General features: G+C 32.0%; 1 protein-coding gene across 1 annotated transcript in view; it reads left to right on the forward strand.

Annotated features, from left to right (window-relative positions):
- The window catches only part of LOC138715615 (uncharacterized), a 101137-nt gene extending 89395 nt beyond the window's left edge, over positions 1-11742 (forward strand). The window contains exons 6-7 of the mRNA XM_069848689.1: positions 544-627; positions 1860-11742. Of these exons, the coding sequence (XP_069704790.1) occupies positions 544-627; positions 1860-1900 (125 nt within the window). The 3' untranslated portion in view covers positions 1901-11742. The remainder of the gene's footprint in view (positions 1-543; positions 628-1859) is intronic.
- The last annotated feature ends 4731 nt before the right edge of the window (positions 11743-16473 follow it).

Below are 16473 nucleotides of genomic sequence, written 5' to 3' on the forward strand. Positions count from 1 at the left end.
CTTCGTTTTATTTTCTACTGAAAAATGTCACACTTCTAGAGTTTCTGCTCTTGGCCGGCAAGTAGGTTCAGTAATGACCATGTGGAAGCCACTAGACCAATCGAAAACGACGAAATTTATCTTAAGAATAGTCGGAATAAGAACTTCGAAACCAGAAAAAAAAATAAAGGCGTTAATTAAAAATAATGATTTGACGCCAGAACACTAGAAATGTCATCCACACCTGTGGAGTAACGGTCAGCGCGTCTGGCCGCGAAACCAGGTGGCCCGGGTTCGATTCCCGGTTGGGGCAAGTTACCTGGTTGAGGTTTTTCCGGGGTTTTCTCTCAACCCAAATGAGCAAATGCTAGGTAACTTTCGGTGCTGGACCCCGGATTCATTTCACCGGCATTATCACCTTCATCTCATTCAACCGAAAATGTTGATAAAGCGTCGTAAAATAACCCACTAAAAAAAACTAGAAATGTCTTGTTTTTTATAGTTTTTTATGTTTATTACCATCTTTTATGCTTGAAATGATTTATAATTTGAATTTTTTTCCAGGAAAATCGGAGAGTAAGGACAGCCCAGAGAAAGAAAAATCCGACCCTCCAAAAGCAAAGCCAGTTAAAACACCATCGAAATCAGGTAACCTATTCATAGAAATTACGAAAAAAAAATCACGTCATGGAAGGAACTGTCTGCAACGTTTGTTACAAATATATTCTAATAATGATAATTTACTCTATTCAATAAGATATCTTAACCAGTTGGCTCTATTATGCCAAGTTATCTCTGACAATTGGTCAAACTTTGAACTAAATTATCAAATTACGTTTATAGTATATGTGCCGTAATTAATTATAATCTACTACTACAAACATGGAAACAGGAATGATGAAAGCAGTTTCTTACACTACAATATACATAACATGAATATATAAATAATTACAATATATGAATCTTAATTAAAAGTTCAACTCAAAGTACAGACTTTCTGTCATCAATACATAAGTAGGTAATATTGGCTCCTCTTTGTACTGTAGAAACGAATATTGTATCATGAGAGGTTGTGAAGACTAAAAAATTGTTGTTTACCAAAAATAAGTCACGCAATAATATGCTACATTTACATTAATTTTACTTTCTGACAAAATTACTTAATATATTTCCATCATTTATCATTTAATACTTTTTCATATAGTTGGCCTATATATTTATTATTTGAAGACTTTTTTTTTTCTACTTAATTATATTTACAATTATTGTATCAAAATGGTTGTATATTAGCCTACAATTGTGTAGTTACATTTACAGTCAAAAGTGCCCCGTATAATTGAGTTTAATCTATATAGAAAGATTTAAAAAGTTACCGGTAGATTATATTGGAAAACATATTGTATGTCTTTCACATGTTAAATTATAGATTATAATTTACTTATACAGGCAAAGTTATAACAAAAAGCTATTTAAACAGAGACATGGAAACTTTAATGTAACCATAAAACTTTCAGAATCATTAAAAATTAATGTTATATCATTTCAAAGCATGAATACCACACATAAATCAAATCAAAGTCGAAAATTAAATAACGATAGGAAATGAAGCAATTCTGAAATTTGTAATGATAATGATTTTGTCAACCATTATTGTCAAAAGGAAGTTTGTTGTTCGAATTTTGATTTGTTATTCCAGACATGTTATTAACCCACATACCGGTAATTTATAACTAAATATTTTTTCCTTCTAATTGAACAATGCACCTGTATTTTATTGCTAACGTTTTGGTGACTAACGTTCAGATCTGTCTTCAGACAGTTTACTAAACAATACAAACTGCTTCTAATATTATCAATAATGACTGTTCATATCTTTGCAGAGTCAGTAACGAAGTGTCCAAGTAAGGAGCTGCCACAGTAATGGTTTACCAGAAACATCACACCACAGACACCAAAGAGTGAACTGTCCATAGTCTGCGGATACATACATTGTGCATCAACGTAATCAACACCAGAACTTTAAACTTATTATTGGAATATACTGAAAGTTTCTCAAGAATCTCGCATAACCTGCATTTCTTAATAGCAAATCAACAATAGTATAAAAATGATACATTAATTCACTTGATTTCCAATATTTTGGCAACTGGACAAATTATTATTATTACAAGAATATTGTAGTTTCATCATTCTTGGAAATTAAACATAGAGTTTCTTGAATAACAAGCTGATGTACATAATGACTCAATTCTTCAGTTCCTATCTTAGGGAATAACAATGAACAATTTGCCTATTGTATATAAGAACGAGGCTTACTGACGATCTGTTTATGTAATTTATTAAACGAAAATCATGCTATTAAATCTTGACCTGGAATGCATGGTCTAAAAAATATACGGGCATACATAAGCTTTACAGAGTCTCAGAGGCTCAGAACGTGCATCCTGATGTTAAGAAATTAAAATATAACGAGAAATAAAGCAATGAAGTTCATTGATAGACACTACAGATATTGAACTCCACAGACATATGTAAAAAAAAAATATATATATATATATATATATAAAGCAGTATGTAAAAACACTGTTAAAAAAGGATATCAATGTGTTAAATCCTATTCTGATACTACTGATAACTCATATTTCTTACAGTACCCTTGAATAATTCACTTAAAATAACAGATTAAAGAAACAATTTTTTCTGATACTTTGTAGTTACCCTATCTCAAGATAACGAGCATTTTTATGTGTTGCTCAGTGTTTAGGCTTCCATATGATTTTATCATTCAAATTATTCAAAATTACTGAATAAAAGCTGCAAGAGCATGTTCAGCTCAAGTTTAACAAACGTGCTCAAAATCTAAAATGACACAATTATGCTGTCGAGGTGGAGAAAAGTAACAACTAATCCCTCCACACTTGGTAAACGGGACAGGGAAAAACTGTAACTATTAAATGCCTTCAGCAAAATACCAGTTCATTAATGTATATTGTAGTAACATGCTTCTAGAATAATGAGTTGTATGTTTAATACAAAAAAGCTTAATGTGTTTCATCTACCTATTCCAAAACAAGCATAAATGTTATAGGAGACATAGAATTAACCATTTTTCAGAGCGAAACCTTGCATTAGCACCTGCGAATTATAGAGGAGTTGATGCAATTCTGTGCTTTGTGTATGTATAAAGATATTCAAACAAAATACGCACAAGTAAGGGTTTAGAAGTTTTTACCCTTACCTAAAGTAATGCAGCAAATTTCGTTCACCAGCTCGGTAGGTGTCTTGCACATTCCAGCTTCTCTAAACCCCTTCCAATAACTGAACGAAACGTAAGAATAAAACCCAAAAAAAGAAAAACAACATTTCAAGAAACCGGACTAGTATACAAAATTTATTTAGGGGCCCTGGACAAAGTACAATCTTAGTGGCCCTCGTCCTTTTATTCTTTTTCGGTAAGAATCCAAACAATTTGATGAAGGGCAAAGCAAAATGGAATGGGAAATATTTATATACATAATATAAAGTTTCTTTAGCTTAAAATTATTTAAAAAAATTAGTTATGGAATTTTATAAATTACAGCATAAAATAAAAAATCGTTGTACATATGTTATGTGTATTTTATATTCAGATATAACACAGCAAATTACACTAGTTATTAATTATACCTGCGAGATGATTTGACTCCATGCATGTATCCTTAATAAATGTTTAAATAATTTCAATACACGATCATGTTAATGTAACGGGAGCTATTAAAATGAGGTAGGCTATACTGAGCATTTTTAATCGTCAATTCAATAAGGCAATTTTATCTGAATACAAGTACTCATATGTAGGTCCTCTATTACGTAAAATAATAATTATTGACATGAAATATACATACATACTTATGCAATATAAGTATTTATACTCTTGTAAGTTATCATTACAAACACCAAATTGACTTCCTTACACCAGATACCGGTAATGCAATACTAAACGTCACACCACCATTGTCTGGTAACTTTATTATTATGTTTATTATTATTGCGTGGTATGATTTTTAGTACAGGAAGTCATTTTAAGGCGTGAAGAAGTTAGTACTACAAGGTTAGAAGCCTGGTACAGTAAACAATGAAGGCGTATATGACAATTTTAACACCATTTAACAAGGGAAAACGTGTGCTTTTCCCCCTCGCCCCTGTGTAATAAAAGAATGTAACTGTGGCTCGTGAGAAGATATAGGCTACTACTACTTTCGTGTTTTGTTTGTGTATAATGAAATGAATCAATTGCAAGAACAAAATATGATTGTATATCCTCATAAGATGTAAAAATATTTACATTCTGAGGTCAAAACATGTAGAGATGTTACAATATAATTGTTTACATTTAAGATGGCAAATGTTTATTCAACTTTTTCTCTTTAAAACCGTTATTTAATACCTACTGTTATTTATCAGGATTTTAAATAAAATAAATAGCATATTAATAGTGTTTTAATAGAAACCTGAATTATCTCAGTCAATAGAGAGAATGGATACAATCTGGGAGACCACAAGTTTTATCCCAGACGGTAACAAAGAATTTTCTCTTTGCCATAACTTCGGATTTATGTATTTCTCTGTTGGGAATAATGGCCAGAGTGTGTGCTAAATATTCACCTCTTACTTGTGTCGAGGATAAGAAAACATGCGAGCTATAGCCTACAGTTATTCCTCCACCCCATACGCTTTCATGGCATAGATAGGAAACTTTCTTTCATGTTGCACATTAACATGTTATGAAAATGGCGTGAAAATAATGACAAATTCTAGAGAATTTTTTTCAATTACATGCTCTAAGTTCTATTTCTATATTATAGAGACGCTATTGTCCACGCATAATAGAGACACAATATCACCCATGTTACGTTGTTGGAATTCATTTCATGGCTGTCCATAAGCTGACAGCTACATGTTAATGGAAAGTCCAAGTATCAACTTGAGGGTAGAAAATTGAATTCTGTAGGCTCTTAGTTTCTTAGTAATAACAAAATACAAATTTCTTTTGCAAGGAAAGAAGAATTCATGAGTGCAGTAGTCTCAAATTTCTGCCTCTATATTATTTTCAAAATAACAAATTTGATTACAGTAACTCAATGCACGTGTAAGCACAACCAAGCAAATATGGATCATATTATTCTGAACGCATGAAACTCGACATAGGATTCTGGTCAGGAACTGACAGAGCTGAAAGTCTGAACAATGCTTTTAAAACATAATGACTATAGTTGATTCTGAAACATTTCTCTAGATATGTATTTTAATAGAGATCTAAAAGTGTATATTGTTTCTGTTTAATGAACCATTTAAACATAAATAACGTTAGATAAGGCACTAAAAAGAAAACATTCGTGTAGTTCGAATATTTTAATGATCTAGACAAATAAGAAATCGTGTTCAAAAAACCGAAGTGAAATGTTTCTGTGTTCATAAGAAATATGTAAAAATAACACAAATTTGTATCAGTATTCTTTAAACTTCGGAATTGATTATATTTTTTAACTGCATTATATTTTAATAGTCTGTATTCTGTAAGCAAATTTAAAATATTTCACTCTAAAAAAATGTATTATAATGTGAAAAGTAGCGAGACTAAGGTGATAATAATGAATCTTCAAAACTTAACTTTTACATGGAATGATGATGACACAGGGTATTGAATAAAAGTTATCTTATACGTAACAAGTTCACCAATCTGACGTCACTTAGTAATAAGATAAAAAAAACAAATTTCACTTTTGATCCACTTAATGCTGCATGAGGGCATTTCACATCATCTGCTCTTAATTTTTATATAAAATGCAATATTTTCCAGCATGTAAATTATTTACAATATAATTAGACACCAATCTAAAATTCTGTAAATATTGAAATAATTCATATGAACTTTCTCCATAGCTTATACAATAGTTCTATATATAATATATATATCGCAATTTCATACTTCAAAATAATACGAAATTTATATACTATTTACTTAATATTCAAATGCATTATCCAGAAGCACTAACAACTCATAAGAGGCTGAATACATTTAATATTGGTTACCTCTAACATTGTTAACTCTAGAACACCTATTTTGTCTATAATATTCCTGTTACATGTCTTTCTGTGCAATTTGTATCATATGTTTAATCTCTAGACGTTCCTTCCACATAAGATTTACTCAGTGGCGTAACTATGATCTCTTCAGGCCCTAAACTGCGGAGGGTTCCAATGTGAGGGGCCCCTGTAAACAATTTGCACTATTATCATTATTAAAAGTAATTAATTATGGCAGTCTAATAATTTAAGATTTTTTCTTACACTTTTACACTTACAAATTTCATAATTTAACAATAACATTTTTACTTTATTTACAATTACCATTATTATTATTATTATTATTATTATTATTATTATTATTATTATTATTATTATTATTATTATTATTATTATTAACTCTTCTAGCTTGTTGTATCCTAACTTCTATAAGGATTCTGAAACCAATGCTAAACTTTCGTGAGATATACATATAAATCTCTGTTTTCCATGAGGAAATCGAAATTGAATATGTCAAACTTGTAGTCAGGTTCACTGCTACTTGAGTGACAACAAATTACTTATAGGCTGTTTGTAATTAATTAACAGGTATAATAAATTATATAATAACGAATTCCTTATCCCTAAATCAGGGGTCGTCAGCACAGAGCACGCTGGGTCTAGCCTCTCTTACCCGCAGAAAACGCAGTGCACTATAGTGCTCTCGTAGCTGCTAGCGGGTATGCTCTCTATCTCTCCCTGTCGCACGACAGTGCACACGGGACGGCACTGTGTACCCATTGCACATTTCACCGAGTGCTGACGACCACTGCCCTAAATTATTAGTTACGCCACTGGATTTGCTGGAGTGCCAGTTCATTTGTTTTTTTTTTTTTTTTCTGCATAACTTTTCTCCGTAAATGATAATAACACACAGAAGTGATACAATTTGTAATTTATGGCTTAGAGCTAAAATTACCAGTATCTTATATTTTAGCAACTGTAAAAATTGAAAACCTGACTTTCAAAACTGAGAATGAAAATTGATCAGCACCTATGGCAAAATTTACAATTTCAGTTTCAGTTCTAATAAATTAATATGCATATCAAAAGCATTGTACAGCACATTCAGAATTGTCCAATCGGCCTAATTATACGTCACCTATGTAAGCTGATATCAAAAGATATATTGCACATATTCAAATGAATAAATGCTATTGTATGTTCCATCTGTTTGTTAATATAAAAACTTACATGCGTTATTAGCTAAAATTTTTATATATTTCTGTGGTATTGTTGCAATTAATGTATTTTATGAACTGCACTTTCTACAATTAACATGCAAAGTCCCCTTTATATCCTCAAGAAAAAGGTAAATTATCTGTATTTAATTAGAGAGACAAACTATATTACAAGAGTACTAGAACATGAACTGTACCGGTACTGGTATGAAAATGTGTACCGGTACAACGCAACTCAAAATACGCCCAACGACTTACATCAGGGATTATGAATTCTGCACAGCTTAAATACATTGTGAAATAAACTGAATGAAAATAAAATAAAGTAAGATAAACAAGTCGGAATAATGGCTCATAGACTTAAATGAAAATATTTAAATTATTATGATTTCCAAGGAAAAAAATAGTGTCTTAACGTGACAAAACCAACAAATTTTATATGAATTCCTTTTGTTACAGTACACTCTATGTAACTAAGTTTTAAAAGCATTTAACACTATACTGGTGCATTATAAGACGACTAGCCCATAAAAGCAGCATATAAAATAACCATTAATGATTATACTTAAAACAGGCTAGATCCAACAAACATTCTTTTCTGGTAGAACAAGAAAATAACATTTAGCTTCTCAACTATGGGCAATAGGCTAGAAAGCTCATAAACCTAGTACAATTTTATTTGTAGCCGATGTTCTTTACAGAGTAATTTGCATTTGAGATATATTTTAATAAAATTTAAAATTTTACCAAAAGTAATCCATTGTGCAAGATATTAAAGAGTTCATTAAGTGATACAGAAGCAATGCAATGAGATATCTATTCTTTATTAACAATCTTTTAATTCATAGTACTTGTGAGTACCGGTACGTTTATCTCGAGAAATTATACTTCATAAATCATTTTAAGTAAGTTAGATATCTTGAAACAAGAAGAATGAGCCTATTTATTTATGACACTAACAAGCACACGATAATTACATTTGTATTTTATATTGTAAGAAATAGTTATTAAAAATCTATAAATTAGGTAATACACCTATATATTATTTTTTACATTAACTCAATTTATTTTGACAATGTTGATAATTTCAGTTATGGTATATACATTTTGAAGGGAAAGAAATCTATAGCTGAAAGCTACATAACAAATTTATTTTATATAAACAACATAATAATATTTCTCTGAAATCATTGTTTGACAACTATGAGATGTGTAGGATATATAAATTTTCCGACATTGTTTCTGGAATTTAACATCACCGATTCGAATTTCAACACGTTATATAATCAACACAGAAATTTCATCTTTGGAAGACTAAAATATCTTTCTCAACTTTAATATTTTGACTATTTGCCGATACACTTTCGATAAAAACCATTATGATAATGAATATTTAGACATTTGTAATTTATTAAGTTACCGGTATATAAAATATTGGTAGAACTAGTAACTTTCCTAATCATTTGATTTCTTTTTCTCATATTTTTAATACAATAAAAATATGTTTAATGAAAAAAGAGATATAAAAGTTGATAAAACGTGCATTGCAACTAAATTTCGCATTGAGATAGCATTTCAGTGAAGATATTGACCACTTTTTTAAGATGTGTATTGTGAGGATTACAGAGTATCAGTATGTAAAATTTTATAGGCATAAGATATATTTATTTTCACCAAAATCTTAAAAGATAAGGAGTAATCTAAATTGTATACGATATTCGTTGTAGTCTCTAAGGAACTATGAAGCCATTATTCAAAACTGAAAAAAATGTATGATTATGGAATTGACCAATGCTTATAAGGAGGAGATAAGGCGTGTTGTGATCATTCCATCAGTATTTCTGAAATAAATAAGTAGAACAAACAAGCCAATGTTATGCAATGTCTTTTAGATGTTACCGGTAATTAGCCTGTAAGCTTTGCATGAAAAAAATGTAGTCTTCGTGAAATTTGGTGGAAAATTAAAATCATTCAAAAAGAACATACGCTTTAAATGTTGTACAGCTTAGTCAATTTAGGATAAATATGCAGCCATAGCTAGTGTTCAGAAGCAAGATTAGAAAGGAAATTACCAAAGAACAGAATGGATCAGAGGTAAAATAATGTCTACGTAAAAAGTGTCACAAGCAGTGAAAACCATGTAGAACTTCTAATAGATCCTCAGGAAATTAAATGAAATGCCAGAACATTATCCGTTTCAACTATTATTCCAACATTTCAGATTTATAAAGTTAACTAGGATTAAAATATAATAAGATTCGTGAAAGAATACTAATAAGTATTTAATTTAGAAGGGAAATCAATTGATGCATATTATGGAGCACCTTTTTTTAAAATTAAATTTATAAAACTTTTTCCTATTTGCTGCAGAGAATGAAACGAGATTTCACTTTCCTAAGACACCAGAATATTACAGAACCGATTGCGTGTTTTCTCTTAATTACACAGAATACAGAAAGTAAAATCAGTGTACAATTTTCTATTCTTCTATGTCAGAAAAGCAGTAAAAATCTTCCTTCTTAATATGGTCGAATTTGAAAGTCTTCATTATGAAGCTATTGCTATCAAATATAACTAGGCTATTTGGTAATGTTACATAATTTACTTAAATTAAGCCGTAATTTAAATGTAAACCAAATTTTAGAGAAAGCTACATACAGTACCAGTATATGGAGTATTGTATCACTACTATCAAGAATAGTATAGCAATGCTTTTAAAGCACTGCACACTGTTTGACTAAGAGCTAATATATTTTTGTTTTCAAGACAGACATGTAAAGTGAAAGTGCAATGTGTGGTAAATACAAAGGCATTTTTTAGAATACCTACTTTCCATCCTTCCTGCCACCATTCAATAAATTTTTCATTGTCATCTCATCACAGAGGAATAAATCGCACTTTTTCATTTCAAATGTCATCTTATAATAATTTATATATGGACGTCCTTATCTAATTACAAGAAAATATCTATAATCTCTTAATCTCTCCACGAATCTATTAGCATCATCATCATCATCATCATCATCATCATCATCATCATCATCATCATCATCATCATTATTATTATTCACAAAAAACACATAGAACAGGATGTTAAGCGTTGGCATATTGTACCCTCTAACAAGGAGTCTAGAGACCTTCTGCTTACAGAATCATAGAACGAGCTTTGCGTTGAAGCAAGTGGTTTACACATACATAATATATTATTTATCATATTAGTCATCAAATAATGACATCAAGTAATATAACAATTTCACTAACAATGAATATTCAAAATTAAAGTAGGCTACGTATGATGATAAATTACAGTACCTACGTTAAATTGAAGTTATGATATTTATTTCTCGAGACTACTGTAATAAAATACTTTTCACATTAAGTAATTTATTGTTCACAGATTCAACTTCAATAAATTTAGTATTGTAATCAATTTAATAGCAAAATTCAAGAATCTATTAAAATTCAGTTAGAAATTAACTTTTTAAAGGTCTGTATTGTAGCCTATATTAGTTACAAAAAGAAAGTTAAGGTAAAAAATAAAGCCATCTGGTACCCTGTCTAAACTAATCTTTCTTTCACTGCCCTTAGCAACCTAAACAATTGCAGTAAATTAAAAGTGTTTAACGAATTAAAATTTCTTAAATCACTCTCTTCAAGACAACCAACACATTAGCAACAATAAAATCTATACATTCATTCATTATAATTTCTTCACAACTAACACATTACAAAGAAAAGGCGTAGAGTACAGTTATTTAAAATTAAATTTAGATATCAGTAATGGATAAACAGATTTTACTCTCTTATAGTATAAATTACTATTTTTGAAAGTTAAAGGTTGCTCTATCCTTGTGACACTTCTTACCAAATGTACAAAAAAAAACTCCATAAATAAAAGAGAATGAAGTAGAGTTGATTATGTATTAAACTTGCTGTAATATTTTGTTAATAATTTGTATTTTTTACTACTTAAGACATTTTACATTTTAAATTTCAATGTTCTCTTATTTACAGATTAACTATTTACAGATCATTATATGTATAACAATCAGGAATGGATTTCATAGCCCACTCAGATTATAACTGTCCATTAAGGGTAACTATCTGCACTTACACAAGATGACCACAATTGTCCAATAAATTGTCAATTGATACAATTACAATGAAAGTATTATGTGAACCTATGCACTGTTTTTTTAAGTGAGTTAAATAATTGTTGTCAATGGATAAACTATAAAGCATACCACAGAATTCTGAATGAAAGTGTTTTTTATATGTGTAATCAATTATACAGGGGCCTTTGGATGCAAAGCTAGGTCCGTGTACGACTAAAGGTGTTCACAATAAAATTAGAAAGGTAAATGGGCACTGGACCTATTCAAATAGAAGGTAGTGCTTTATAGCCTCCAATTATGTGAATGACTGTACATAATTTTATGAGGATATTTTCTAAAATAAAGGCTTCAGTAACACTTTAGACACCAGCACCAATTATCAGTTCTGTTCTTCAGCACATTCAGTTCATTACATCTATATATTTTCCTGATTTCCAATACAATGCTGGAGTTACCGAGTTAGTAGCTACTGTATATCTTTTGCACCTTAAGACCCATATTTACTTCCTCAAAAGTACTCTTATAATTTATACCGCCGACATTAAATTGAGAACAAAAAATATTTACCAATTTGAGGAAATACTTTAAAGATTTGATACATAGCAAACGTGCAGTAACTTATTTTAGTTTGCTGTGATAATTGTAATTTATACAACATTAACAACACAGACAGATTCATATTCATCCTATGGAAATAATTTATAAGCACAGCAGGATAGTCTTTTGAAGAGTGAACAAGAGACAGCAAGAACGTAAAATTGTCTACTTACTATACATCACTTTACTTAGGTAATCAATAGTCACAAAGATGGAGCATTTTCTTATCTTAAGTTTGACGTAATGTGTGGTCAATGGTAAGTACTACATCACAACTGTTTACCATCTAAAGAAAGTCTCGTCAGTACCAATTTGGAAGAGGAATGCAGCGGAGTCTTCACGAAGAATGAGTGGGAAAAAAACTGCTTACCGGTACTTTCCTTGAATAAGACTTAAATCACAACTTTCTAACCATAAATATACAATAGAGCTTAGATTATTCGGCCCATTTTTTTTCCCTTACGACTTTGAGAACGAAAACCGAGAGAGATGCATTCATTAGGAGCCGAAAATGAACTCAAATTACCGTTATGGCAATTATGAATTTAGAATCTAAAAATCCCTCCTCTGAGAGTTTTCAGCTTTATATCTAAATTGAAGAGTGTGATACCAAAACGCATTCAGTTCATTTTTATGAAAGTTCTCTTATCTGCCGGTCTATGGACCAAAGACAGACAAAACCTCATTCAGGCCTGCCCATAACTCTTTACCTTCATGAGTGGGCTAATGCACGGTATCGCTTGCCTGCCGTCAACCTTCCTTACAAGCAGGCAGGCAGTGTAGTTGCACGTGACTCCCCAACAGTCCTAATAGTGACCTGAAAGGACTGTTTTGTTCTGCCGACCTGCGCCAGACTGTGCTGCTTTCAGGTGCATGATAAATAACAACCAAGTCTCATTCAAACCAGACAGGAAGCATATAGATATAGACAAACTATTGAATACTTAATTTATAGTCTTCTGAAACGTAATAAATACAAAGAGAACTATTTCTCGTCAGCATAATATCTATTAAATAACAACAGTTATTATAAATTACTTACTCTTTCCTTTTCATCATAGTAATACAAATGTAATGCAAACTCTTCAAACTTTAAACTTCATAAATGTAAAGAAATCTATCCCTCAGAAGTTAAATAGCAAATTAATATTCCGAAGAACGAAAAACATTTTTACAGTTTACAGGTCTTCATGAGACTTTTAATTGTTGATAAGGAAAAAGTTAAAATGGAATTTTTTCCTATGATAGTTGTTGATATTCACAATAATTGTTACCAATGTATTTTAAACATCTTTCCTTTCCTTTCCTTTCCTTTCCTTTCCTTTCCTTTTCTTTTCCCTTCCCTTCCCTTCCCTTCCCTTCCCGTCCCTTCCCCTCCTCTCTTTTCTTCTCCTGTACTTTCTTTTTTTTTTTTAACTAGTCACAAGTTAAGAAATGTACTATTTTGTTGAGTCAGATACACTTTGAAGGAAGTTGAAATGTATAATATTTTTGTTATTATTTTATTAAATTCTGTAGTGCAATAAAATAAAAAACTATGTTACTTTAATCAAGAATTTTCTGCCGTATTTTACCAGAAAATAGAGATTTTTGAAGTGACTAAATAGCCAACAAACTTAGATTTCAAACTATACTTGTTTTTTTGAAAGATGGGACATGACAGTTAAGCGGCCGAACTTGGAACTACAGTGCCATGTTGCCAATATGGACTACCATGCTGCCAACTGATGGAAGCCAGCAATTGTCGTGAAGATGGCTGACGTTAAAACATTCATTGACAATTCACGCGGAGGTAAGAAAACAATACAAAAACCGACAGAGAATCAAAGACAAAACGTACCAATGCCAACATTGTGTGCACAATAAATGTCGCCAAGCGAGCTATTAAGCACTCGCCAAGGGAAGTGTAAGTCTGGCAACTCAACCGTTGTTACCATAGCAACAGGCCTACCACGCTATGTGATATTGGATTGTTTTTCCGATCGCAACGCTCCTGTCATGTCCCATCTTTCAAAAAAACAAGTATAGTACGGTTTCATGATACCCATGATAACTGAATGCAAATCACTCTACAATAAGAGGACAAAGGCAGGCTTTCTTGGGTCCCACCTGAATTGGGCTTATAAAATCCAGGCTGAATGGGCCAGTTCTAAATTTTAACCTGCTCTCTAGCTGCTCTGGAACCCAATCCTGATGGCAGGCAGTTACGGGCGTGAGTATTGTCTGCTTTGCTAGTGTCTGCTATGGACTGAGCCAGTTTTTAAGGGACATGCGCAGTAACACAAACTTTAAGACAAGGATTGGCGTTGTTTTGGATGAAACGAAGCTTAAAATATAATGATTGAAGACTAAAAAGAAACATAAGTTTTGGGATCACACTCTTCAATTATCTCAGTTTAACTTTAATATATCCATCACATTTGTACCAAAAAAAAAAACTATTCTCAGTCATATCATATAAGTAGATCGATCTAAATAATAGTGACTCTCTCCCACAAAAAAGAACCTCACTACTTCAAAAACTGTATATTATAATAAATTACAAATACTAACAATTATTTTTACTTATATCAGGGATGTTTGGAAAGTTCATAGCCTGACATAGAAATTAAATTAGGATTATTCTGAAACAATCTTTATTACTCAACATAATCCTCCCTGAGATTCACAAACTTGGTTCACCGGTGCTACAATGCTGCTATACCCTCGAGGTCTGCAAAAAAAATGCCTTCTGCTGCTGCAATAACCTCTTCATTTGACGAAAATTTCTTTCCAGCCATTGAGTTTTGAGCTCTGGGAAAAGAAAGAAGTCTGAAGACGCGAGATGTGGTGAGTACTGGGGTGTGACAACAATTCAAATTGTAGTTCATGTAGTTTAGCAATCGCGATTGCAGATGTGTGAGCAGATGCACTGTCGTGATGAAACAATATTTTCTTCTTGGCCATACCCGGCCTGGCCTGTTCTCGCGAATTTTCTCTTTCAGTTGCTGCAGAAGATTTGAATAATATTATCCGGTTATTGTTCTCCCCTTTGCTAGATAGTCAATAATAATTATCCCTTTAAAACCCCAGAAAATGGACGCTACGACTTTCCCAGCCAATTGAACAGCTTTTGCTTTTTTTGTAGACAAAGAATCACTGTGCTTCCATTATTTCGACTGCTGTTTTGTCCCTGGTATGTAGTAGTGGATCCAGGTTTCATCAGTGGTCACAAACTGCCTAAAAAATAGGGGTAATTTTTCTCGAATCGAGCCGGGCAATCCCTCTAACTTCGACATCAGAAGTGCTTTTGTTTCCGTGTTAACAAATGCAGAACTCACTTTGTAGAGACCTTTGACATGCCCAAGACATTGATTAAAATGTGGCGCACCCATTCAGATGAGATGTGCATAACCTCGCTAATTTCCCGAATTTTCAGTCAAAGGTCATTCAGTATCATATCGTGGATTTTTTCTACAATTTCTTCACTTATTGCTGCTACTGAACGTCCATTGCAGCAATCGTCTTTCACACTCTCTCCATGTTTAAATAGTGCCGCCCATTTTTTTTTACAACCAATTAAGAGAAAATGCTGCGTAACTTTCGGTGCTGAACTCTGGACTCATTTCGCTGGCGTTATCACTCCCATTTTACTCAGATGCTAGGCAACCACTACAGTTGATAAAGCGTCAATTGATTTTTAAGAGAATCCATTAAACTGTTAGGGTTAACTTTGGAACCGAATATCGAAACAGAGATTTAGTTCTGATTCGCTTAGAGCCCATTTCAATGTTGCTAGAAGAAGAGGTTCCAACTTTGGGTTCTATTTTTTTAAATTTCTTACGAGAAACTAATTGAAAACTTTCGTTGTTAATGGGAAGATTAGTAGCATTGACCTCACTCATTTCCTGATTCGCATTATGTCTGATTGTAATAGGAGTCACACGTACTCGTTTACCAGTTGCTGATGCATCAGAATGCAAGGTATTTGCATTGTCAGCAGCTAATTTTTCCGAGACAATCTTGCTGTAAGACTTCTTAGCTCGTACAAATTGTTGACTATTACAAGAAACATTTTGATAGGATTTAGGGGGACAGCAGCCCTTTGATAACAATTCTGACATTTGTTCTTTTAGGGCATAATGTTCATTTTTCAGTTCGTTAAAGTCTTTCTGCAAATTCTTGACATAGATCAAAATGTCACTAACCATGTCCATTAGAGATACACTATTTAGTCTGTTTCAATTTGAAAAGCAAGAGTAACTATTGATAAAGGAACTAAATTATTATACACCAGCTCACGCGTAGGTGAGATCACCTTCTTCTATTCTAGATGAATAGGACACACTGGTGTGTTGTTTCCCTGCGTTGATTTAAGAGCACTGACACACTTCTGGCACTTATAGGTTGAACTACCACTTTGCATGAAGATGTCATACTCAGCTTCTCCAATACTCAAACAATCAAGATATCATAATATCATAGACTGCACGGCCCAACACATTTCAGAAACTTTT

The sequence above is a fragment of the Periplaneta americana genome, chromosome 15, assembly GCF_040183065.1.
Source record: "Periplaneta americana isolate PAMFEO1 chromosome 15, P.americana_PAMFEO1_priV1, whole genome shotgun sequence".
In the NCBI taxonomy this organism is placed as follows: Eukaryota; Metazoa; Arthropoda; class Insecta; order Blattodea; family Blattidae; genus Periplaneta; species Periplaneta americana.